The sequence below is a fragment of the Diuraphis noxia genome, unplaced genomic scaffold (genome assembly GCF_037042655.1).
Source record: "Diuraphis noxia isolate RWA-SAM2 unplaced genomic scaffold, SU_Dnox_SAM2 contig0005, whole genome shotgun sequence".
NCBI lineage: Eukaryota > Metazoa > Arthropoda > Insecta > Hemiptera > Aphididae > Diuraphis > Diuraphis noxia.
Window position 1 is genome coordinate 6,418,830 of NW_028301715.1, and position 25,622 is coordinate 6,444,451.

At 26.6% G+C, this 25,622-nt stretch overlaps 3 protein-coding genes across 4 annotated transcripts; 1 reads left to right on the top strand and 2 right to left on the bottom strand.

Moving 5' to 3' along the window:
• Window positions 1-4,366: 4,366 nt before the first annotated feature.
• On the top strand, window positions 4,367-25,527 carry LOC107170753 (1-phosphatidylinositol 4,5-bisphosphate phosphodiesterase gamma-1-like). Of its 2 annotated transcripts, none has more exons than XM_089228242.1 (20): window positions 4,367-4,740; window positions 4,850-4,999; window positions 6,508-6,646; window positions 6,781-6,943; window positions 7,017-7,208; window positions 9,102-9,217; window positions 9,643-9,849; window positions 9,913-10,145; window positions 10,208-10,419; window positions 11,289-11,458; window positions 11,526-11,667; window positions 11,760-11,941; window positions 12,016-12,193; window positions 21,054-21,119; window positions 21,791-21,991; window positions 22,453-22,674; window positions 22,740-23,061; window positions 23,124-23,384; window positions 23,444-23,583; window positions 23,653-25,527. In XM_089228242.1, exons 1-20 carry the CDS (start codon window positions 4,536-4,538, stop codon window positions 23,806-23,808), a joined length of 3,657 nt encoding a protein of 1,218 aa, XP_089084368.1. In that variant the 5' UTR covers window positions 4,367-4,535; the 3' UTR covers window positions 23,809-25,527. The 2 variants fall into 2 exon arrangements, with proteins under 2 accessions (XP_089084368.1, XP_089084369.1); XM_089228243.1 differs by having other exon boundaries at window positions 4,600-4,759.
• Window positions 7,286-8,274, bottom strand: LOC107170752 (adaptor protein complex 2, sigma subunit). The gene has a single exon (XM_015520943.2). The coding sequence runs from the start codon at window positions 8,105-8,107 to the stop codon at window positions 7,679-7,681; it is 429 nt and encodes a 142-aa protein (XP_015376429.1). The 5' UTR covers window positions 8,108-8,274; the 3' UTR covers window positions 7,286-7,678.
• On the bottom strand, window positions 12,231-17,421 carry LOC107163692 (uncharacterized). Its single transcript, XM_089228244.1, has 3 exons — window positions 17,260-17,421; window positions 14,217-14,297; window positions 12,231-14,151 (listed from the first exon to the last, which is right to left on the bottom strand). Exons 1-3 carry the CDS (start codon window positions 17,296-17,298, stop codon window positions 12,370-12,372), a joined length of 1,902 nt encoding a protein of 633 aa, XP_089084370.1. The 5' UTR covers window positions 17,299-17,421; the 3' UTR covers window positions 12,231-12,369.
• Window positions 25,528-25,622: the final 95 nt, after the last annotated feature.

Genomic DNA, 25,622 nt, shown 5'->3' on the forward strand with positions numbered 1-25,622 from the left:
TTATAAATTATTAATGACATGTTTTCTTTTCTAAATATACCTAGTTAATAGTTGTAAGTTTATCACTATTATTATAACATATTATAATATTATTATGCATCAATATATATGTATATATATATTATATATAATATTATTTTAACATTAAAATAAGTAAAGGTACCTATTGTGATAATGAGTAAAGAGTAATGAACAAGTTAAATAGTGTAGTGCGCAGCTAATGTCTTAATTCTTAAGAGTACGTAACAGTGGTATATTTGTTGTCTTCTTCTTACCAGTGCGTAATATAGCAAATTTACGCTCAGCACAGAACACGTCTTGTAGCTCCTTTAGTTTAAAAATTACAGTGAATCGACCTATTATGAAACTTTATGGTAAGAACATTTTCTGTGTTTGTACGTTGGTTTTTTACGATAATTCAATTTTTAAGTGAGTTATGAGTATATAATGACAGTACATTAAAAATGCTCATAACTCACTTAAAAATTGAATTATCGTAAAAAACCAACGTACAATCACAGAAAATGTTCTTACCATAAAGTTTCATAATAGGTCGATTCACTGTAATTTTTAAACTAAAGGAGCTATAAGTGTTTTGCTGAGCGTAAATTTGCTATTATTATTACGCACTGGTAAGACGGAGACAACAAATTCCACTGTTACGTACTCTTAAGCTCTGCAGAAAGAACTGCAACAACTAACTCTATTAGCGCCGTCGCCTGCCTTTAATCTTTTAATTATAGTCAGTATTTCATAATTCGAATTAGGTATATATAATGATGTGATCATATTATAGGAACCTTGTACCTATTTAATGAATTAATATCGATTTATAGAGTTAAGATTTTGTACCAATTTGTTCAATTGCGAAGTATAATACTGATGCACACTTACTGTTGCATTTTGTAGATTGTAGGTTGTAGGTATAACTTAATCCCACCTTTGTATAACTTATATATAAATATTGGCGAATAAACGATACGGGAATGGGTGGCAGTATTGGGATAAACAGTTCCCACTCGGCACTCGTTCCCGGTTTTTGAATTGAAAAAAAAGCATAACTTCATAAAAAAATATTTTAAAACATAACATATGAGCTAAAAATATTTTTGACCAGAACAACATAATAACCTAAAAGGCTAAAAATAGCGGAGACAATAATATTATAGTAAGACTTGGCCTACCCTGCTGGACTTATAATTCTTCATCCAACTATAAATAATGATGAGGACTAAAGTAATATTAGGTACTATGTAAAATAATGAAATATAAAAAAAAGTTCAAATATCATGTCACAAAATATAAACGTCATTTTTACTGTACATCTATTACAATTTCAACTTTTAAATAATTCTATCTATACATTAATAATTGTGCAATGGAGTTTTCGACAACTTACTCATAATAATTTTTTATACTCGGTTAGTCATCCTACTTGTATTATTATTGTATAATATACGCATGTATTATTTGCGTCGTTATAAATGTTCTTTACGGACTATTAAAGTCTTTTACAAATGAAAACTTTCGAAAATTAGATGACGCAGACGACGCCGTTATTTTCACACGAAGGTCAATTTTATTACATGTTATTATTATTACACATATTACACTAAATATTGAGGTCCAATAAAGTATTAACACGTAAAACGTGTAAAAACGTAAAACTAAATTAAACACTTTACTGGTAATCGATTATCGACCATCTCTATAATTAACACGGATAGCATACTTTAGAGTTAAGGTAACAGTATAATAAATAACAGGTGTGCTAACGTGCTACTCCCACTATTGTTATAGATATGTAAACAAGAATTGATTTTGGTATACATTTTTTAAATATATAAAATGCTTATTGTTTTGTATAACTGTTTTACATAATATATTATAATAATATGATTAAATTATAATCTAAATGTGGTGTTATACGTATAACCATCATTATATAGGTTAGTATTTCAATCGTTTATTATAATTTTTTATTTACAATTCACATTATTAATGCAAATCATACATATTATATTAAATGAGTTAGGTACTCCATAATTAATATAGGCCTTAATATTGAATTGATTAAAATTAAAACAACATATTATTTGTTACGTTTTATGTACCAAATGTCCAAATACATATATGACAGTAGGTACATATTTACATATATATATATATATATATATATATGCAGTATACACCGTACACCTATGTAATCTAATATTGTGATTTGTGAATATAAATAACGTGTGTCATAAATATATTCAATACTTGATAATATTTTTTCTAAGATACCGTTATATTTTTAACGCATAATAACTGTTTAAAAAAGAATACTTCTATTTAATGCAATATATGACATAAGGTAGATAAAATATATTAAATTCAGGTTTTTAACAGTAAAAAAATAACTATTATTGTGATTTAAATGTAACAGGCGCTATCATATAGAATAATATTGTATGTTATACTACTAATGTACATTATAGGTAGATAAATGGCAATACAGTAATACATACCTAATTTCTTTATATATATATATATATATGTGTGTGTATGTGTGTGTAATAATTTAAATATATATACCTTACGACAAACGGAATTCTGTTCCATTCTACTTGGTATAGCCATATTATACACATACTATCATACCAAATAATAATCACTTTAAAACTATATGACTGTAATAATAACAATATACATTTTATAAACCTATATGTATATGGTTATACCGATATGCATACAGTTCACTCGAGTCGATACTGTAGTTAGTATTTTTATTTTAATATCGTTGTATTTTTATTCTGCAGATAATTTCTGGTGTAAAGTATGGTTACAAAAGTAAATTTCTGTAGGCTCACTTCTTAACTTTTTACAACTTTGATCATTTAAAAAAAAATAGATTCGTAATTTTAATTGAAATATATAAAATACTTTTATTATTTTATTGAAATAATCAAAAGTTCAATCCATTTAAGTATCCACTTTGCTACTAGTTTCCATTGCATAGGAAAGTACCTATATTTATAATATTGTAGTTTGAGAATTTAAGAGAATCTATTATTTGATTTTAATTTCAACTAAAGACAGCAGTTTTTTTAAATTAAAAAGTTCAAATATCCTAAAAAAGATAAAATGAGTTGAAATACCTACACGGTTACACTCTTACACTAAACTGTTATAGTAATTTAATAATATTATACGAAATTATCTAGTCATTAATATTTAGGTATATAGAATTTAGATCTTAGATCAATTGCACGCCATTCACAAATCTTAAAATTATTAGATTTGTACATTGTACACACTACCCAACAGGCAGCGACCAAACCTTGAAAAATTCAAGGTAATTCAATAATTGTTAGAATGGTAGTCGTTTGGTAATAGTTTTAACCTAATAATTCTATCGCCCCTATATAATTCATAAATACCGCCGTTTGGGTAAGTGAAATTATGTTTACGCGCATAAGATAAAATCCTGGCGACTGTCAGGCAAATTATTTTAAAAAGAAGATGATTATTAATTATTTTTATGTATCTTGTAAATAACTAATTAAATGATATAAATTAATTTACAAATAAACCAATTCATACTTTTTTTTCTTTATTTAAGAGGCATATTTAAAATCTATACAATTTGTCCATTTTTTTTTTTTTTATTAAGCAAGAGCGTCTCTTTGCCATTTTCTTTTTAACCTCCTCCTCCTTGGAGGGTTTCTGGTGATGGAATTCTTATTTATTCGCCCAAAAGGTATTTTTGATGAATAAACACTCATCCAATCGGAAACCTCAAATGGCTTAACAAATCATTCACCCAAACGGTCTTCTAAATTTTTTTTTTTGTTTGATATAATTTGATATTTTATTGAAAAATTAATATTGTAGTTATTTCATTGCAATTTGAAAATACTATTTGCGAGAACCTAATTAAAATTTTAAATTAAATATTATATTTTATACACACGATGACATTCAAAATGAAATTTTTTTGATTAAAATTAATTTAACACACAATTGTATTACTAGTAAATTAAATTACTGGAAATATACTTTCTAATATAGGATGACTGATAGCCTTCACTCAGTAACGTTTTTCGTATACAAATACACATTGATATAATGTCATTGAAGTCAAATATAACCGATCCATATTCCATTACATTATTACAATAATAATTTAAAGCGAATTATTAGTGATCCACACGGCACCTACCTGTTGTAGCACTATATAGTATATATACTATATATATATGCACCATAGAATTACAGTCTACAGCTGCTGTTGATCGTCAGAGCATTACCCACTTGGCCATCAGCTTATTTGATATCCATTTTTGTAATCATTGATAAGCGTTTGTTTTCTAATATAGTAATATTTATCATTCATTCATGAAAATAAAGTGGATCATAATAGTGTTGATAACACGATCTGAAGAGTGGAAAGACAACACTTTATCCGGATGTTCAAATCATTTTTTTTGTTTTTAAAAACCGACTTGTTTAATGTTTTCATGCAGAATAAACAGTGAACTAATATCTCAAAAATGGCTTGCGGCTCATTACTGACACCAAATGTGTTCATCTCGGAACTTGATCAGATTCTGAACATCTTAGAACGAGGCACAATCGTCACACGATTTTATTTGAAGAAGCGGCCTGAGAAACGAACACTAAAGCTACGCAAGGAAACACGACAGATTCTATGGTCAAGGACAAGCAGTAGCAATAATAAAACCTTTGATGGCTCTTGTAATTGTTATATATTTTAGTTCCGTCTATACGACTATAAATGATTATATATTTCATCATTACCTGTGCAATGAACATTTTATGTGTAATTGATTGTTTTTTTTTTTAGTGGACCTCAAAGATGCCAAAGAAGTACGCTGTGGTAGAAATAGTAAAGAATTTGATAGATGGCCTGATGAATTGAAGAAATTTGAAGCGACCAAATGTTTTGTCATATTTTATGGCAATGAGTTCAAGTTGAAAACTCTGTCTATAGTTGGTATGCTTGCTTACGCTATTATTTAAACTTTTGGAGAAGTTCTATAAAAAAAAGTACCTACTTCGGGCTACGTATTAAATACTATCATTGTTCACATTTGTTTTACAAACGATTTCATTTTGTTATTTTAATTTATAATGATAACAATATTCAGTGCCATTCCCAGGTTTTTTGCCAGGCCCTGGACTTAACAATATTATATGCTAAAATGTTTGGAAATATTTTATTTACACAATATATTATTTTATTGTATAATATGTGCGAGGTCCTTGGAGGCGGGAGGCTTTGGGCGTGTGCTCTATTTGCCTTCCCCTTGGTACAGCACTGACAATATTATGATAATTTAAAATATTTTCTTTATTATTTTGATTATACAAATTCTATCAATATTTACTAATAACAATGAAATACATAGTTATATACCTAAGTAACTTATAACTAACTAAAGTTATAAAATAAAATAAGAAAATCATTAAAGTTATTTATTTCATTCTCAAAATTGTTGCAAATTTTTAGCTCTTATATTCAAATACAACGATTAAAAATATTTAAAAACATTTTCCCTTTTAGATGAAAACTGTATACCTAGGTACTTATTTTTTATTTATTTGTTATTAAGTTGACAATATTGGAAAAAATAATATAATATATAGAAATCAGTTGTTCTATATACATTTTTTTATTTGTGAAATCCTAAAAATATTGAAGATATTAATAATAATATTAACTTTTTTAATGATATTTTAGCTTCATGTAACAAAAATAAATATTGTGACTGTGCAGTACCATTACAAGTAAATTAGAGTTTCTATTTATATAATTTAATTAAAAATTATAAAATCTATTAAAATTAACATAATAGTTTATTTATTATACATAAATGTTATATGAGAATTTGGTAAAAAGGTGTTTTGGTTTTTAAAGGCAATTTTGTTTCTCTTATGAGTTGACAATAATGGTTATTATTTTGTAATAACTAGTTTATCTGTTTTCTCTCATTAATTTTGAAGAGTACTGATAATTTTCTAGTTTTGACCCTCATAATTCCAAATAAGATTTTCTTAGCACTAACTTCTATAAATGTTAAAGATCAGGTAATTTCTTACCGTAAAAAGTTGTGCATATTTTTTTTAACACATTCATTGTTCTGCTTTGAATCTAAAATCGAATATATTTTTATTGAGTTCAATATTTATTTTACTCTTTTCATGTTCGGTGCTAGACTCTTAAATAATAAATATCAAGATATTTTTGAAAGTTAGGTTCTAAGCCGGTAAAATTTAATAAAATACATGTCAAATAATAATAATTGTTGATAAATGAATTGGTAATTTAAGTAAGTAGTTAAAATTTGTGTTTAGGCTAGCTATAGTGCTTTATAATAATTGATCATAATAAGACCAAAACTCCAAATATAAATTTTGTGGTATAACTAAGTGTGCTATATTTATTATTTTTATTGATATTTTACCTGTGTTCATATCTGATTATAATTACCTGTATTATAGCATTATCCGAACAAGAGTGTGAACTATGGATCAAAGGTTTATATCATCTTGTAAACGATACTGTTTGTGCTCCATATCCATTACAAGTTGAAAGATGGCTGCGAAAAGAATTTTATACTATGGAAAATTCAAGGGAAACGTTAGTACAAAAATAAATCAATCACTTAAAACAAAATGTTTCATTTAATTAAAAAATTCTTATAATACCCAATTATAGAAATTAATCTAGTTTGAGTTATAAATAAAATAATTACAATTACTTATATTTTATAGAGTGACATTGAAAGATATAAAATCTTTTTTTCCTCGTGTTCATTGTAAAATTTCTACCAGTAAACTACGAGAGTTGTTTCAAGAAGTTGATACCAGGAAGCGCAACGAGCTTAATTTTGATGAGTTTGTCACTCTCTATAATAAACTTATCTATAATTCAGGGGTAAAAATTATATTTATGAAAAAATTTTCCGCAAAATTATGTCATTATTTAATACCTGTTTGCATTTTCATAGATTTTCAATGAATGTTTTTCAATGTATTGTTCAGCTGATGACACATTCAACGTTCAAAATCTTACAAGGTTTCTGAATGCTGAGCAAGAAAGCTTATGCCTCGAAGAAGAAGTTGTTGCTAAACACATGAAAGAATATTTCAAGTATTGTGGAAAAGATTTAAACGATAAGCTACAATTTACCTCAACTGACGTAAGTTATTTCATATAAATTATCCAAACACTTAATTTGATAACACCAACAGTAAAAATTACACCAAACTTCAACAATTTGTAGCTATCCATTTTATTTTATAACAAAATGTAATTAACACTATAACAATGTATTCGAGATTCCTATAGTAAGTTGTAACTTGTAATATTCATTTATTCAATATTAATTGCAGGACTACTATCTCTAGGGGGCGGATAAAATTAAGGATATCATACTATCTCTTATCACACATAAAATATGTCTTGAGATGAAAATAAATTGGGTGTAATTTATTTTAATTATAATATAATTACACGTTACTCGTAAATAGCATTATATTATTATGTATGTATATATTATATATATAAAAAAAGAATACATTATGGTATAGAGTAATAATAAATTATAAATAGTATTTAGTGTATTGGTAATGTAAAATATTTGCTTATAAGACATAACATCATAATAACTTATTCTAATGAACTCAACATAAGTAGTTGTTTTAAGACTTTAGTTTGACTCGTTTCCCGAATTTCTCCGGCCAAAAACATTTCGTCAACCACGGTGTATACCTTGTAGAAGTTGAACACCAGATCTAGTTCACAGACGTTGTGGAAATATTCGTTGAGGACTTCGACAAAATTATGTATGGCCTCCAGATAACACAGATTGTTATCGCCCACGTCGACGCAGATGCAAAAATATAGACCGGCGTACCTTCGATAAATTATTTTGAAGTTTCGGAATTCTACGAAATTTGTGTGCTTGGCGTCCCTGACTGTTACAACTGCGTGCACTTCTTCGATAAGCTTTTGTTTCTCGTCGTCGTCAAAGTTCATATACCATTTGGCTAGTCTAGTTTTTCCTGCTCTGTTTTGTATTAAAATGAAGCGAATCATTTCGAATTGTTCGATTAACAGCGAAAAAAAAACCAATTAAACGCTTAACGAATTAAATGACAAAAGCCGCGTCAACTAATAATCAATACCAAGTATTAATATTCTGGACGACACCGAACGACCGAACTCGGTAAACGGTGAACATAGTACCAGACACCAGTACCTGATACTGCATTGGGTATCAACATGCATTATCATCTACCACTCGTATACCAAAATATGGCGACTACTGATTACTGATAACAGTTTCCGTTGACCCGTTGTCCGTTTTCAGCTTTGAATTCTATTCCCTTATATTATTCATTTATATTTTATTCAACTCATTCATTCCGTAAATATTGTTAAGTACTATATATCAATAAAATATCAATTAATAATATAAGAACTTAGAAAGTATTTTTCGATTTTAGAATATTTGATTGAGTTGAAAATAGGTAGTATTGATTATCGAATAATAAAGTTCAATAAATTCTCACTATTTTGCGACAATTAGCCATAAATACAGATATTTTACAATATATTTGATATTATAGATTTTATATATACTAAAATATTGTGAAGAATAAATACATTTTTATCTAGTATTTTGCTGTTAGTAATACAATATTATGTACATAAATTTATCATTGAGATTCTATAAAATAATACTGTAGAGGGCCAATCATCTAACATTTTTCTCGTCGTATAAATGTAGAATAAATTAAAATCGGTTCTATATTTTACTTTTTGAGATTATATTATTAAAGTAAGATAAATAAATAAAATTATACTGGTCTGCCATTTTAATGACCGTAATGAAGAATAAATTTAGAATAAAATGATTGTATAGAATTATTTAGTAATTAGTTCTTATTTTTACGTTTAAGAAAGGATAAATGGTTCTTTAAAAAAGATAAAAGACTTCATAAAATATCAGATTAAGCTTCCAAGTTAAATATAATTTTTTATTTGTTTATGTTATAAAATAATATTATAATGGAATTTTTTTTTTTAGTTTATGGATTATTTGTTTTCAAAACAAAATGAGATATGGGATCAATATTATGACAATATATTTCAGGATATGACAAAACCTCTTTCGCATTATTGGATAGCATCTTCTCATAATACGTTAGTATAATTTGTATGTTATCAAGATATTAAAGTTTATAAATGCGTAACAAAGGGCTAACAATTAATATAAATTAGCTTAACAATATCTAATAGAATAGAATATATACTAATTCTACTATAGATACGTATTATATATAATATGTATAAATAAATATTTTTAATTAGATATTAAATTAATTAAATATAAGTTATTAGTTATTATGAACTTTATGTTTTTACTTTAAATACATTTTTATGATCTATAAAATAAAGTGAACAATCTCATTTTATTTATAATATTTTACATACTTATTTAAACTAATAAGAACATATATTTTAATATGCATTAGTCATAAAAATAAATTATTTAATGTAAAAATAGTTATAACATTTGTAAAATATTGATGTTACTTATTAAAAATATGGTTAATAATTTTTTTCAGCTATTTAACTGGTGATCAAGTATCTAGTGAAAGTTCAGTTGAGGCATATGTAAGGTGTTTACGCTGGGGATGTCGCTGTATAGAATTAGATTGTTGGGATGGACCAGATGGATTGCCAATAATATATCATGGACATACATTAACCAGTCGTATAAAATTTTTAGATGTCCTAAAAACGATTAAAGAACATGCTTTTATTGCTTCGCCGTAAGGAAAATTTAAATTTATATAGACATTTATTAATCAATTAATTAATTGCTATAATTTTAGGTATCCAGTTATTTTGTCAATAGAAGACAACTGTTCAATACCACAACAGCGAAATATGGCATCAACTATGATTGACATATTAGGGGATATGTTACTTACACAACCAGTTGACCGGAATGAAACTAAAATGCCTTCACCTGAACAACTTATGTATAAGTTCATAATTAAACATAAAAGACTTCCAGAGAAAGTTAATGGAGACCAAGCTGTCACAATAAGAAATAATGATGATTGTATAAATATTATATATTTTATGTTTCATATTTTTGCTTATTTGCATAACTTTTTCTTTTAGCTAAGGACACTGATTTAAGAAACACGAAAAAAAATGGAGTACTTTATCTTGAAGATTTGCTTGAAAAAGAATGGAGACCTCATTTTTTTGTACTTTCTGGTAACAAACTTTATTATACAGACCTCTGTAAATCAGATATTGATAATGAAGATGAAGCAGATGGAGGAGAGTTGGAAACTAGTGATATATCTAGTGCAAATCGATTGAGAGAAGTTAGTTGAATTTAATACATGTATTAGATAAGTATTATATCATGCACATTGAAGTATAATAAAATATTATAGTTACATTTAATAGTATGCAATAATTTATTTATGGTCAGAATAATTCACAAAAATATTTTGTGGTTCAGACTAAAATTTAAACCCAAAATCATTTTCATGAATTTGGAATTGTGTACTATTATGTATAAATCTGTTGAAATTTATTTTGTATCTTACTCATTATCCAAATTTAATGTATTTGTAACCACTAACTATGAAAATTGTATTTTATTAATATTTGTTTATCGAACAAAAAAGCTTGTTTCTTACCGTGTTAACAAGTAAATTATCATAGATTACCATGCAATGTTATCAGTTCGGTATATTGTTTTTGTTGTATTAAATATTGAAATAATAATATTACATAACTTCAATATATTTTTTAGGTAAACTATGTTTTTAACAATATTTTTAAACGCACAACATTTAAGTACATGACATATTATCACTTAAATAATTTTTCTTTTGTTTAGTCAAAATTACATAAAACCAAATAATATTAGTTTAGGGACTGCATGTTACTAGACTTTACTAGTGATAATTTAAAAAAAAAACCCATGTATGTATTTTGTAATATTCATTATTCTTTCTTATTATCAGTTGGATAACAAAATATATAGTAGTACTAAGATTAGGGTAGTGCTCTAGTATTAAAATACCCATTTTATAATAATATTTATTCAGTTTATAAATTTGTTTCTACTTATCATGTTATCCTTAAATTGCATTATATTTATAATTTAGATACTACACAATTATTTGCACGATACAATATTTTGTTTGTAATAACACATAGTTAAAATATATAAATTTTGTAGGGTATACCTAATGATGAATTACATTTTGGAGAATACTGGTTTCATGGAAAATTAGCTCGTGGTAGAAATGAAGCTGAAGAACTATTGAAGCAATATCAGCATTTGGGAGCTGGTACATTTTTAGTAAGACAAAGTGATACATTCATTGGTGATTATTCCCTTTCATTCTGGTAAATTTATGGAACATATCATTACTTTAACTATAAATCATCAACTTATCTATTTATCAATCAATAGGCATCTAGGTAAAGTAAACCACTGCAGAATACGTTCAAAGCATGACAGAGGACAAATAAAGTATTATTTGATTGACGGTGCTGCATTTGACAGTTTATATAGTTTGATAACTTATTATCGTACATATCCATTACGTATACAAGTAAATATCTATAAATTTAAAATTTCATGTTCAAGTTTAAATTTAAATACATCATATATTCATTACATAAAATAATAATAATTTACTGTTAGGAATGCTATATTATTTTGAACGAACCTGTACCTCAGCCTTTAAAACATGAAGGGATGAATTGGTATCTTCCTCATGTTTGTAGAAGTCGAGCTGAGGCATTATTGCGACGAGTGCCACATGAAGGTGCATTTTTGGTGCGACCATGTGAAAATGACAAACATCTTTATGCTATTTCATTTAGGTAAACTAACAAAAAATATTTGCTGTATTTTTCGTAAACCAATTAGAAATTATTTGTAAATATTTTTATTTTAGAGCTGAAAAGAAGATTAAACACTGCCGCATTAAACTTGAAGGGCGATTGTACACTATTGGTGTAAAACAGTTTGAAAGCCTAGTGGAACTTATTAAATATTATGAACAAAACTACTTATATAAAAAAATAAAGCTGTGTTTTCCTGTAAATGAAGATATTGTTCAAAGAATGGGAACTGTGAGTATAATATACATAATAATATGTTAAAACAATATTTAAAAATTATTATTTATTTATGAAATTAAACTTAGATATATTATAAGATTACAATTATAAAATGTTAATCAGTCATTTTTTACATTTTTTGTTAGTACTTAGTAATTAATTACCTATTAAGTTATTATTTTATATTATTACTTAGAAATTGGAGTGGGCAGGATTAAGTAGTTTAATTTTGAAACAGTTTGCCCATTCCATATTGGCATCACCTGAGGTGCAGCGATTGATTTCTTTTGTTGTACTGCAGCTGGTTTAGTATTAGGTAAACCCAAATATCCCAAAGCTGGCACACAATCTGAACAAAGTGGTATAGGTTGCAGTGGTTTATTTGATTTAACTGTTGGTGTCTTAAGTATTTTACCATTACAGTCAGCTTGTGGTTGTTGACCAATTGTTAGGTGCATTGGGCTTGATGTTAGTGATTTCAAATCTATTGGTGGTTCACCTGGATTCAAATAAAACATTAAAGTTTGTGGTGGTTTTAATTTGTCTTGTGTTTCTAATGGTTTGGATTTGTCATGTGCTCCTAATGGTTTGGATTTGTTTTGTGCTTCTAATGGTTTGGATTTGTCATGTGTTTCTAAGAGTTTGAATTTGTCATGTGTTTCTAATGGTTTTGATTTTTCGAATTTATTATATTCTGGTTTTATTGAGTCTTTTACTGCCATTTGTTGGGAACTTTCTGCCTGTTCTGAACTCTTGTAAAAACTGCCTCCACTTAAAATGTGCATTAAATTAAAACCACTTTTACCAGAATCTGCTTGTTGTTGAGTTGGTCGAGGCTTATTTTCTATTATGGAATAATCATTTTGGATCATATTGGTATATACTGGTAACATAACCATTGAATTTGGATCGTAATAATAGAGTGGTTGTGTTTGTATTTGCAAAGTAGACTTCTGACTTCCTTTGTAACTTCCTGGTTGAGAGGTTAAACTTGGTTGAGAATAGTGAATTCCAGAACTATCATATGCCTGTTGTTTAATATCTCCGTGTGTTCCAAATCCCACAGAATAACCTTGATTAAACATATTTGGTGGCTGTTGAATTTGTGATGGCCCATTATAACTAACTTGTGTATCATATAATGATCCAAAAATTGATGGATTATATCCAATTAATCTCAATGGCTTGTTTGATAACTGTTGGTTTTTGAATTTTGAATATCCGTGACTTGGTTGATGGCTTTCCTGTCGTTCCATTTCAATAGAATCAGTTTCAACTACTTTAAGTGGCTTATCAGATAATGCGCTATTAAAATTTAACCGAGGATCAGACTGCCCATGATCTCCATTGATATTTTGTATCATTTTAACAATATCTTTTTTCATAGCTTCATCGTCATTATATATCAAATCATCTGTATTTATTGGATTTGGTTTTTTAAAAGGAATTGTAAATTCTGTTTGTTTAGTTGTAATTTCCTCGTCTTGGATTAATACTTGATCCGTTGCCTGTTCGTCTTTTACGTCATCTTTACGATCTTCAGTTTCGTTTGTGCCCACATGTTCAGTTAGTTTAGTAGCTTTTTCAGTGCTCTCTGCCGAATTATATTGATCTTTGGAATCCATCTCAATTGGTTTCGATGAAATTGGTTCTTGTGTATTTATGGGTTCTACAACTATTGGTGATGCTTCTGAAGACACAGTTGATTCATTTGAAACATCAGTTTGTGTATCATATGCAGGATTGTTTAAAGATATCTTGAATGGCGAAGCATCATTTTTGGTATTTACATCCGTTTGTAATCCATTAGATTTATCAACACGGTAATTAACAATCCCTAAATCTCCATTAGAATTAGTTTTATAATATGATCCAACTTTTTCTCCATTTTTGTTTTCTTCTTGTGGTAGTTTGTAGTCTACTGCAGGTTTATCATCTTGCACATAATAGTGAAAACGGTATTGTGGAATCTGTAATTTAACCGCATGTCCATGTATTAATAAGTAGTAAAATGCAAATTTAACTTATTTATTACCTCTTGTATTCTGGATAATCCTCTTATTCCTGATATTCTGGTTGATTCTACTTTAGCCATAATTAGAATAATGACGAGTATCTGAAAATTACACTAATTTGAATTAGTTTAAATCAAATTTGTATTATATAATCTTTACAAAACACATAGTCAATAATTATCACTCACAGTGATAAATATTGAGATTTGTTTTACCAAAACAAAAAAAAAAACAATAATAATAATTGTTTACGAAATGGTAGAGGCTACTTAATTCCAAAATCGTATAACCCACAAAAATTAACATTTTAAAATAATATAAAATTTTTTAACAAAGTTGAACCAACTCAAAAAATAATTAAATTTTGAAAATTTTGAAACTTTAACTCAAGATTCTTCATCAGTTGTTCTTATATCGATTCAAAAATATTTAAAAAATATCATATTTTTTTATAATTGTTTGAAGTTAAAATGTGTCAAAATCACGAAAATTAGTAAAATTTTCAATTTTAATACTTTAAGTTTTAAAATGTAAAACTAAAGTTTCTCATATGTTTGATTTGAAAAATATTTAAAAAACATTTATATTTTAACATCATTTCAAGTTCAAATGTTTACGAAATTGTATGTTTATTATTTATGACGAATAACGATATTAGTTATTTTGATGTAATTAAAATAATTAAACAAATATTATTTAGAAGGATTTGATACTTTTAACAAATACTCATATTATTATGCATTATACAAAATAGATTTTAAAAATATTTTGATTAATTTTAAACTATGTATACCTAGAATCTATTCTCTCGCTTTTCTGTGCCACGACCATTAATAACATTGAAGTTAACTACTGTTAGTATATAATATTCTATAATTTGTATTACTTATCGTATGCCACAGTTGTAATCGAAAATGGAAAATGTAATACATTATGTTTGACTGTTTGAAGTAATAGTAAAGTAATTTGTTATTACTTGATCGGTCGAGAAGGTCTAGTATCTTTAATATTCGTGTGTCGGATTTAAATACCTATTCACTATTGCACCCAAATCTACATAGGTAGGTTAGGTTAGGTACTGAACATAGGTATTATATTAATCAAATCTTTGTGAAATAGTCATAATCAGTGTATTTTAAGACTGTTTGATAACCAATAATACCTAGGTACCATTTACTTAATTATTTATCATTTACGTAATATACTTCACTCGCGAAAATTGACTAGGTACTTCTCATAGGTTAACTCATAATAAGTTTTCATCTGTGTTATGAACTTTAATAAATGATGCAACTGATATTACTTATGTTTTCGTCTGTTGTCCTAAGAACTAAGAATTATTGTCTTTTAGAAACAAAATATTTTTATGGTTCACTGGGCACCCTACGTTCCTATGGCTATAAACCACCTGTCTAGTAAAAAAGGCGGGTATCTAAAAAAAAAAATATTTGTAAGCATTATAACCATTCAACAATAGAATTGGTTTTTTATGTTATTCAACTACCTCATGTGGCAGGTAGTCTGTATTTATAATCCTTTTTGATATTATAATTATTTTTAACATTTGATTTTTGACTGCAGTACAATATGTATATGGCACATTGATGTAGGATTAAGCGTCTACCTACTTTATTATTACAATTTGTAAACACCTACTATTTACTTAACATTCCTAATTAAAACATGTCTCAATGTGTTATTTTTATTAGGTAGTTATTATATTATCGTGTGAAATATTAAAATAGTTAGTCTTTTACCGTCGTTAATTTGATACCAAGTGGTAGATCGTGTTATAAATTGTTGAGAAAGGTCAATTTAAATTTGTATATAATTTTTTATAAGTAAATAATGAATAAGTCATATTAAGAATTTATGCATGTACATGAATTAAAAAAATAATATCTTCGATAAGTTATGTTTGTTTTGAATCCAAAATTAATAAGTGCCCTTGTAATTAGCGGCAAAATATAAATTTAAAAATAGTTATTACTATGATCATTAATCGATTATTTCCATAGTTATGATAGTGTAGAATAATAGAATATTAATTATCATACAATTTGATTTAACCACTTATATTCGTAATAATTACTGAAACAATTTAGAATTAAGAATTAAGTTTTCACTATTCAAATTATTATTGTTGTACCAAGATAATTTTATATTTTCCCGGAATTTTTCTGTATTTCTGTATTATGCTATATGTAATTTACTTAAATAATATTTGAGGATATACCTTTGAGAAATACCTTCTAAAGTTTATTACCTATAGTAGATAGACGAGTAATATTTTTTACAGTATATACTGATTAAAAATGTATTACAATAAAGTATGACAAAACTACCCACATTGGTACTATATTGAATAAAAAATATCCTGAAACAGTGTCTATTTGTTATACGTATCCATAAATAGATTTAAATTATTTAAGTTATACACGTTTATTTGCCTATGTAGAATATATTATAATATATACAATTTCAAATTATCATTTATCATTTTTTTTTTTTTTAATTGTTTTATATTTTATTATGTTTTTTCAAACAATCAGTGCTATTATTAAGCATCCTTAAACCCAACCATGATTATAATTAGCACGATAACTGTTATATTTTACAACCGCCCACGACGCATAGCAAAACATTGTTGCTTTAATAATATGGTATTTTTAAAATCTTAATTTTCATCTGTATGCCAGTAATTAAAAATTATAGAGAGAAACTAAGCTAAAAAATTATTTCGATTTAGAATAATATAAACTTTTCGACAGTCTGTTTTAGTAAATCTCTCTGGAATAATGTGCTACGGCAGCCGGTAACCTGAACATTTTTCGTGCGATTGTTGACGAAAGTAAACGCATTAGATTAATATAGGAATATTTAGGTGTATATGATATTATTTTTGATATACAGATGAAATTATAAATGTATAAAATATTGTGTAGGTATATTAGAAATATTTTTAAATGTTGATAGATTCTGTAGATGTAAACATGTAAACAAATTTAAAAATGAACATCCCTAAGGTGTAACAAAAATAATTTAATGGATCGTGTTTCTCACCTGTACGACATTCTTTAACGCAAACTCCATTTTTCTCATTGTTGTAACCGCAGACAGAACCCTGCTGTTTGAATGAAATAATTATACTGATGCGTGTAGCTCGTCATCAACCCCCTTTTATAATCTTCAGCCTTGACTTCTTCACTGCCACCACCTCCCGGAATACCTGGTTGTCCTGAGCCACTAGAAATATTCCATTAGGGTTTCTCATGTGATGTGAATGATGCGATGTTTATTTAAATGTGTGTATTATCACGGTGGACGAATTATCTAGTCTCAAGACTATTTTCTCAATTTATTGGTTTGTTATAAGTTGTGTAGACAAAGTGCTTATTCATTTTTAAGATAATTAGTTAAATTACAAAAATACTGTTATCGAAACGAGTTTCCCAAGTAAGTGCACGAATGGAAAAAGTTTAGTGTATAGTTTAGTACACCTTGATTATTTCGGTATGTTGTGCATCCCCCCTCGTGCCATGAATATTTTTAGGTATTATTCTGTATACTGGTCTCTGGTACATCTAGTTTTCCAGTGGATTACTGCCACTGCATCTAAACATGACATGCTATATATACTATATAGTAATATTAGAACGAGTTTTATCTTTATTTCTTCAATAAATATACCTAGTTGGAATAACAATATGGTTTAAAAGAATTTAAGAATAATATTATTTTCAGATACTTACAGTTTCTGTACTTTTGATCTCAATTTTTTTTTAAATTTAATGCAACACATTTAACTTTAAAAAAAAGCACGAAATATAATTTATTTATTTTTCACTTATTTATCTTTTAAATTATGAGTGAATCGAATAATCAATAAATGTATTTATGTAGGCTATAGTTTGCTAAAATTAAATTACTTATAGTAAACATTAATTTTTAGTAATTGAAAAATGTATTATTAAATAAATAAAAAGCAATATATGTAAATATTTAAAAATAGACAAAATGTACATGTTCATTATAATTTAAACTATTCTTTTATTCGTTTCACTATTTAGTGATTTACGTGTTTTAACTATTTATTGTGGGCAGGTACATCATCTCTACCAAATAGGGCATCTAACATCATACATTATTTAAAAAACAAAATAATCCATTTTAAAAGTAAATAATCATTAATTATTGACTTTTGTGCTCAGTATGTATATTTTTTCAAAAACTGTTCTTAAATAATACACTTTTTTAAATTTTGTAAGTATATGTATAAATATTTTATTTATTTAAATTTATAAAAAAGCTGGTAATAGGTACATAATTTTAAGGATGAAATGTATAATACTATACTGATATTCAGAAAAGAATTTAATTAAAACCTTAAAAGGGTACTCTACTAGGTAACGCGTACGGCGTACATTCCTATCAATGAAGTATTTTTTATAATTATATCTCGTGAATCTTGTTATATAATTTGGACTTTGCGGATGGTGAATGTGAATCCTCTCACAATTTATAGAAAACATTATATTTAATAAGGAAAACTAGAAATAATGATTATTTGTTGAAGATGCTTTCAAATATTATAATAATACATTAACTCGTTCACCACCGATACCCATCAGTTTTAACTTCAACAAATGATGATAATATTTCAATTAAATACCTAGTTGGAGTATCTACTTAATTAGTCTAAAATTTTTTACAAATAATCGATCGGATGATGTTGAAACTTAACGTTTTCTTCCACTTCAGGTTTTGAATTGCCAACAAATTTGCGATTTTAACGAATTTAAATATTGAACTAAATAGTAAATATTATGCTAATTCGTGTGAAATACAAATGAATAGTTATGTAAGATAATACATACAACAAAATAATTAAAACATACAACTAATTTTCCAAAGTATCTTCTATCATAGTTATTTCATACAGTTTTCAATATAATTTTGTTACTAGTTCATATGTTAATACCCACTCGACTTAAGTCATAAGTACTATAAATTATTACTATACTTCAAGAATAATAAACATTTATTTTCATGGGATAAAAATAATATCGCACGCGACAAAGTTAATCATGATTTCAAGAGTTGGGCCCCAGTCTACTGCCGAAGATTTTCACTAGTGCATATTATTATTATTTAAAATATGCCAATAAATAATATTCGGCTATAGGGGCACTGCTTTATGTTTTATCGTGGCCATTCACTGTTCAATAAATACTTTTCAGTCGGTTTTTGTTTCCCGCTTTTTTCGTATCTTTTTATCGTCCTGCGTATGTTATTAGCAGATACGTGGCGTGTATGACACCACTACACCAGATTAGAATTATAGGTGTAGCGGTGAACATGTTTTAACACACTAAAAAATAATATTAATCTTTATTTTTTACACTATATATTATACAGAACATTATATTTTTTCTTTTTTACATCTTTAGAAAATAATTATATTTCATAATAATATAATTTTTTTCTCACCTTTCCGATCTTTGGCATATGACTTGTATCCTTTGTAGACTTGTAGTTTTTATGAGCTACTTGTATTTGTGTCGGGTTATTGTAACTATCATTATTAAAAAAAAAAATACCTAGACGTCTTGTGGTTTCACCCTCAGACATTATATTATGTTTGTTATTATATGTGAATCACATAATATTATCCAGCCATCCTCCTGGAGATACATCGTGGGAGATGAAAACGTTAAGCTACCACCATAACCGGTTTAGGCATAAATAACAAAATCTCTGTACCCCGTCACCTATTGAGGCAACATAATTTAAAAATTCCAAGATCAGGTTTCTGGGATACTAAATAATAACGAAAAAAAGAGTTCTAATGACGTATTGTTACGAAAAGTATATAGGTATATTAAAACATTCGACCCTTATTGAAGGTTCATCGAACTTAAAATGACCTCTCTAATTTGAAGTTTTTAATCTTTTTAGAGTCTATGTTGAGTTAAAATTTTTAGATAAAATAATTTATACTATTGTCTATTTATAATATTATATTGCATGCAACGCCGGAATGAAATGGACTGAAATATGTTTACATTTAAGAGGACGTTGTAGTGTCGAAGTTACTTGAAATGACTTATAGATTATAAATCTGTCCCCAAATGAATATGATTAGGTAGTGATTAGTAGGGCTAGGATTTGTACGCAACAGCATGTTTTTTTTTGCGACTTCTAATTATTGATTTTGTCAGTAATGTCCACGAATCACCTCATGATGAGATAAATGGTGGTGTTTTTATTTTGTATGTTTTTGCATATTTTGAATAAAATTAATATTATTGCATATTTCGATTATATAAGAAGGCGAAAAATGCATGTTTTATAGTATATTTCGTATTTAATTCTAGCTCTGCTGATTAAAGTATAAAACTTGGTTATTTTGTCAAACACAAATTTTATTTCTATAAATACAATCCTGTGATAGGTTATGCAATTAAAGATTGAATAGTTTGACGGAGAAAGATAAACACAATTAATGAAAGTATGTCGGTCAATATAAAATCTATGATAGAAATTAAAATGCATATTTTACAATTTTTTATTGCATACAAATCCTAGCCCTGGTGATTAGTGATTACATACCAGTTATGATTTAATTTTGTCAATATGAAAGTTTGAAACAATAATATTGTAATATAATTATTGGTCTTTAAGATTTTTATTTTGTTTCTATCTTACCTAAACATTGAAAAATAAAATATTCTTTGATTATAATATTTACCATATACTAGTAGTTTATTCATGTAAAATGTCAATAGCATATTTAATAATTGTATTTAAGTTATTTTGTTTGCGTGATTAAGTAAATTAACTCTTTATGTTTTCAGGATATTGATGATTCTTCAATTTCATGTACACCTGGTTATATGGATCCGAGTAGTTTCATAAAGAAGGTAACTAAAATTAACTTTGTTAATTAGAATGGCCACCTTAGAAGTTGGGTGGGTTATTATCATTTTTAGTATGTTTTAACTATAAATGATTTTTAAATTATCATTTATTTTATTGCTTCCAGTAAAAGAAATTTTTAAAAATGGTTTATTAATTATTTAGAATACCTTTGTAAAACAACATCTGAATAACATTGAATATAATTTAATAATTAAAACAATAACAACAAATTTCGGTGCTTATATTTTCCTTATTCGATGGTATCGAAATTTTCGGGTAAATTGTATTAACTAATATTAACCACTTGTCTATCCACTGTTGGTATTTGTTTTGAAAATCAGTACTTACTGGTTAAATTCAAAACAGTTAACTATTTTCATTTTCGATTTGGCTTATAATTTTGAAATGATTAAATTCTTCCATAAAAAGCTATTCAGATTACAAAAAAAAAGTCGAATAGTTTTAACTTATTAACCACTCTTTCCTCAAATAAATATACATAATTTTAAATTTAAAGGAATAATTCTGAAGTGTTCAAATTAATATATATTTTTATACCTATGCTATTAGTATTATAACTGTAAAAGTATTTATTAGGTATTAGGTATTATGAGATACCTATGTATTTTTATCAAAAAATAAATGTACAATAATATTTTTTTATGATTGATAGGTTACTGTGAAAGCAACATTTGATTATGAGAGCCGACAAGATGATGAATTATCATTTTGCAAGCATGCTGTAATTACAAATGTAGTGAAACAGGACAGTGGTTGGTGGCGTGGTGATTATGGTGGAAAACGGCAACATTGGTTTCCCAGTAATCACGTAGAAGAATTACAAGAGGCACACATAGAAAAATCTGACAGTGGGGTAAGCATAAAGACTTAAGCAAACTAGAATAAATATCAGTTTATTTTAACTATGTATTATGTTCATATATTTATGTTCAGCAATTACTGATTATAATTACAATTACAACATTATACAGAGTGTCTAACAGTCTCACCATGTCAATAACTATTGTATAATTAATGTTTTTGAAAATTATGAGTGTGATTAAGAGTCACACTTGTTATAATATAATATATTAAGTATAATTTTATAAATCAAAATGTTCGATTTATTTGATTGAATATGCATTATAAACCTAAGATGGTTAATTTATAAAGCTTATTTATATAATATTATTCTATACTTAAAAAGTTGAGAAATCAGGTGAGATGAAATCATAAGACATATGTCAACATATGTCAAAAAATGTTTCCCTGATCTAATTAAATAATTGATAATATTAATAATATTATATTTGTTTTTATTTAAATATGTTCTAGTCAACAGAATCTATGTTTTTGGGGAATTCACAAAAAGGAAGTTTAGACTTAACTGGTGCTTTAGTCGAGATCGGCAAATTAAATCAACTGAAACTTGAGTGGATGATCAAAATACAAACCTCTAATGCATGCACCCCATTCGTTGTAGGTGCAGTGTCACGAGAACAAGCAGAAGAATGGAGAAATCTTATTATTGAAACTGCCCATAATGCCAGTGCAAGAGTAATAAAAGCAAATAATATAATTTTAATCTAATATTAATGCTATTTATTGTTATTTTTATTAAGGAAACTGAAAATAAAAAAATGGAAAGACAGTTGAAAATTGCCAAAGAAATATCTGATCTTATTATTTATTGTCGATCAGTGGCTTTTTGTCTAGAAACACAAAGAGAACGTGGATTTGTACACAATGAAATGTCTTCGTTTCCCGAAAATAAAGCGGAAAAACTTATGTGTCATCAAGAAAGCGTATTCTTCTTTCGTTATCATCAAGTTCAATTTAGTAGAGTGTTTCCAAAAGGACAACGTATTGACTCCTCTAATTATTCACCAATAGCTATATGGAATACAGGATGTCAAATGGCTGCTCTAAATTACCAGTCACCAGGTATACAATTCTATTATTTTTTGGCAATTAAGTTTTATAATAATTTCATTTTTGGGTTTTAGATAAAGCAATGCAGTTAAATCAAGCCAAATTTCGTTTAAATGGTGGTTGTGGATATGTTTTAAAACCAGATTATATGTTAGATGAAAGTGATAAACTCTCGACTAATTGGATGGAAGAGACATTATCACTAACTGTTTGTATTATTGCTGGTCGACATGTTGGTAGACCAGGTCGCAACGGAATTTCTAATCCATTCGTTATTGTTGAAGTGTATGGAGCTGAATACGATTCAGGATTGAAACTAAATACACGCACAATACGTATGTTTATTATTGTGTTAGGACTGAATTATGCATGTAACAATTTTATTTTTTTATAGCTGATAATGGATTTAATCCAGTTTGGAATGAAACTTCTGAGTTTGAAATTGCAAATCCTGCAGTTGCATTTATTAGGTTTGTTGTGAATGATGAAGACATGTTTGGTGATTCGAATTTCATAGGACAAGGAACTTATTCGGTATGTTTCTTTACATCTTGTTTTTCAATATTAATTTATTACTTATATAGACATAATTTATTGTTTCAGATAATTTCATTGAGGTCAGGTTATAGAAGCGTTCCACTAAAAAATGGCTATTCTGAAGATATTCCTTTGGCGTCTCTCTTAGTACATATCACAATTAGAAGTAATACTGTTAGTAAACCAAATAATAACTTTTTTTTTAAATCTATTCAAAGTTAATTATTTTGAGCCTAATATACTAAGTGATGATTTCTAGTTGTATTTATAAACTCTTTCATTTAAATTAATAATAAAAATTTATCACTTTCATTGTAAGCATAATATTTTACATATATAAATTCAGTAAACGAGATGCAATTTTTCCAATGTTTTAAAACAGAAATTATTGTTTATTATTATAGTCAAAATTGTTGATTAAAAATATTATTTTATTGTAAATAAATAGATAAAATATCAGTACAACTTAAAATTAACAACAATTTATATACTACAATTTTACAAAGAAAATGAAATATTAAAATAATTTAAGGGGTTTTATATAGGCAATTTTATGAACTTAAATGTTTAAAAAACTTTAATCAAAAACTAGTTTATTAGGTATATTTTTATAGATATTTCGGTTATAAGTTAGTATCACTTGATTATTATGTTATCTAAAAATATGTATATTTTATCGGTTGTAACTTTAGTATGAATTGTTGTTAGCCTATATATTTTTTTATTTGATTGAATTTTATCAATGTTATTTATTTAAATGTGTTTTGTGTTAGAAATAAAAATAACAATGACAATATTTTTAATACAAATCATTTATTTTAAAAACTGTATAATATGTAAGACAAATGAGACAAGTAAAGAAATCACATATTAATATTATTCAACTTAAACCATTCTAGTATGCTCTACATCTGACAAAAATGATACTGCGTTCATCAGTTTAACTATTATTTCACATGTAGTTACAAAAATATAATAATCCAACTAGTTTTTTTAAAATGATGCACAGTATGTATGTAAAACCTTGCAGTGTACATATATTATATATTTATATCACATATTTTACTTCTCAATTATATTTATAATTTTATGTTTTGGCTTATATTTATTTTATATTGTATATTATTTAAATGATTTAGTTTACTCAAGTTTTTATAATGTTTTATAGTTTTTGGTATTTTTTATAAAAAATAAGAGGCCTTACCAAAATATATGTTTAATAATGTTTATATAATGTATCAAATATTATATTGATTATTATGATCTGTTAAACAAAAAGTATACTTGAAATATATTTTATATTATGATTGAATATATTGAGCCTATTTCTTCCAAATTGTATTTTATGTAAACAGTTTATGTTTTAAGTTTATACTAAATGTTGACTATAAATCAAAATAAATAGAAATTTAACCGTAGTATTACTTTATTTTTTTAAGCATATTTATTTAAACAAGTATGGGCAAAACAAATCATAAAAAAATATATGTTGTTAAGTATTATTTTGTGTTTTGTTTCCCTATTGCAGTAATAACATTTTAAATGTATTCTGTTGTATTAATATTAATGTATTGTAATAAAACTTTTATCTTTCTAGTGAAATATATTGTATAGTCCATGGCAGGTACAGAATTTAAATAATATTTGTCTTTGAATAATAAAACCACTTTACTCTTGTTATGAGTGTTGCTGCAAAGAGCAGAGCAAGTTATTGTTTCAACATTTTTTTTTCAATTACCTAGGTAAGGTTACTCATTTTCTTTGTGTAACTAAAATCTTTAGAACTCTTGCAGCAACTCTCTATGCATATATGTTACAGGGAATGTGTCATGTTAGTGCATTACCTAGTTCATCTCTATATTTTGCCCAATTTTTTTTGTCCATTAGAATATTATTTTTCCTAATCAATTGGTCAATAAATATATATGTATGTTGCATGTAGTTAAATTGGCATTTCATAAAACAAAAATTATTATAAATTGTACTTGATTAAATTACCAACTTAAAACATATAAGCACAATGTTTCCTTTCAATT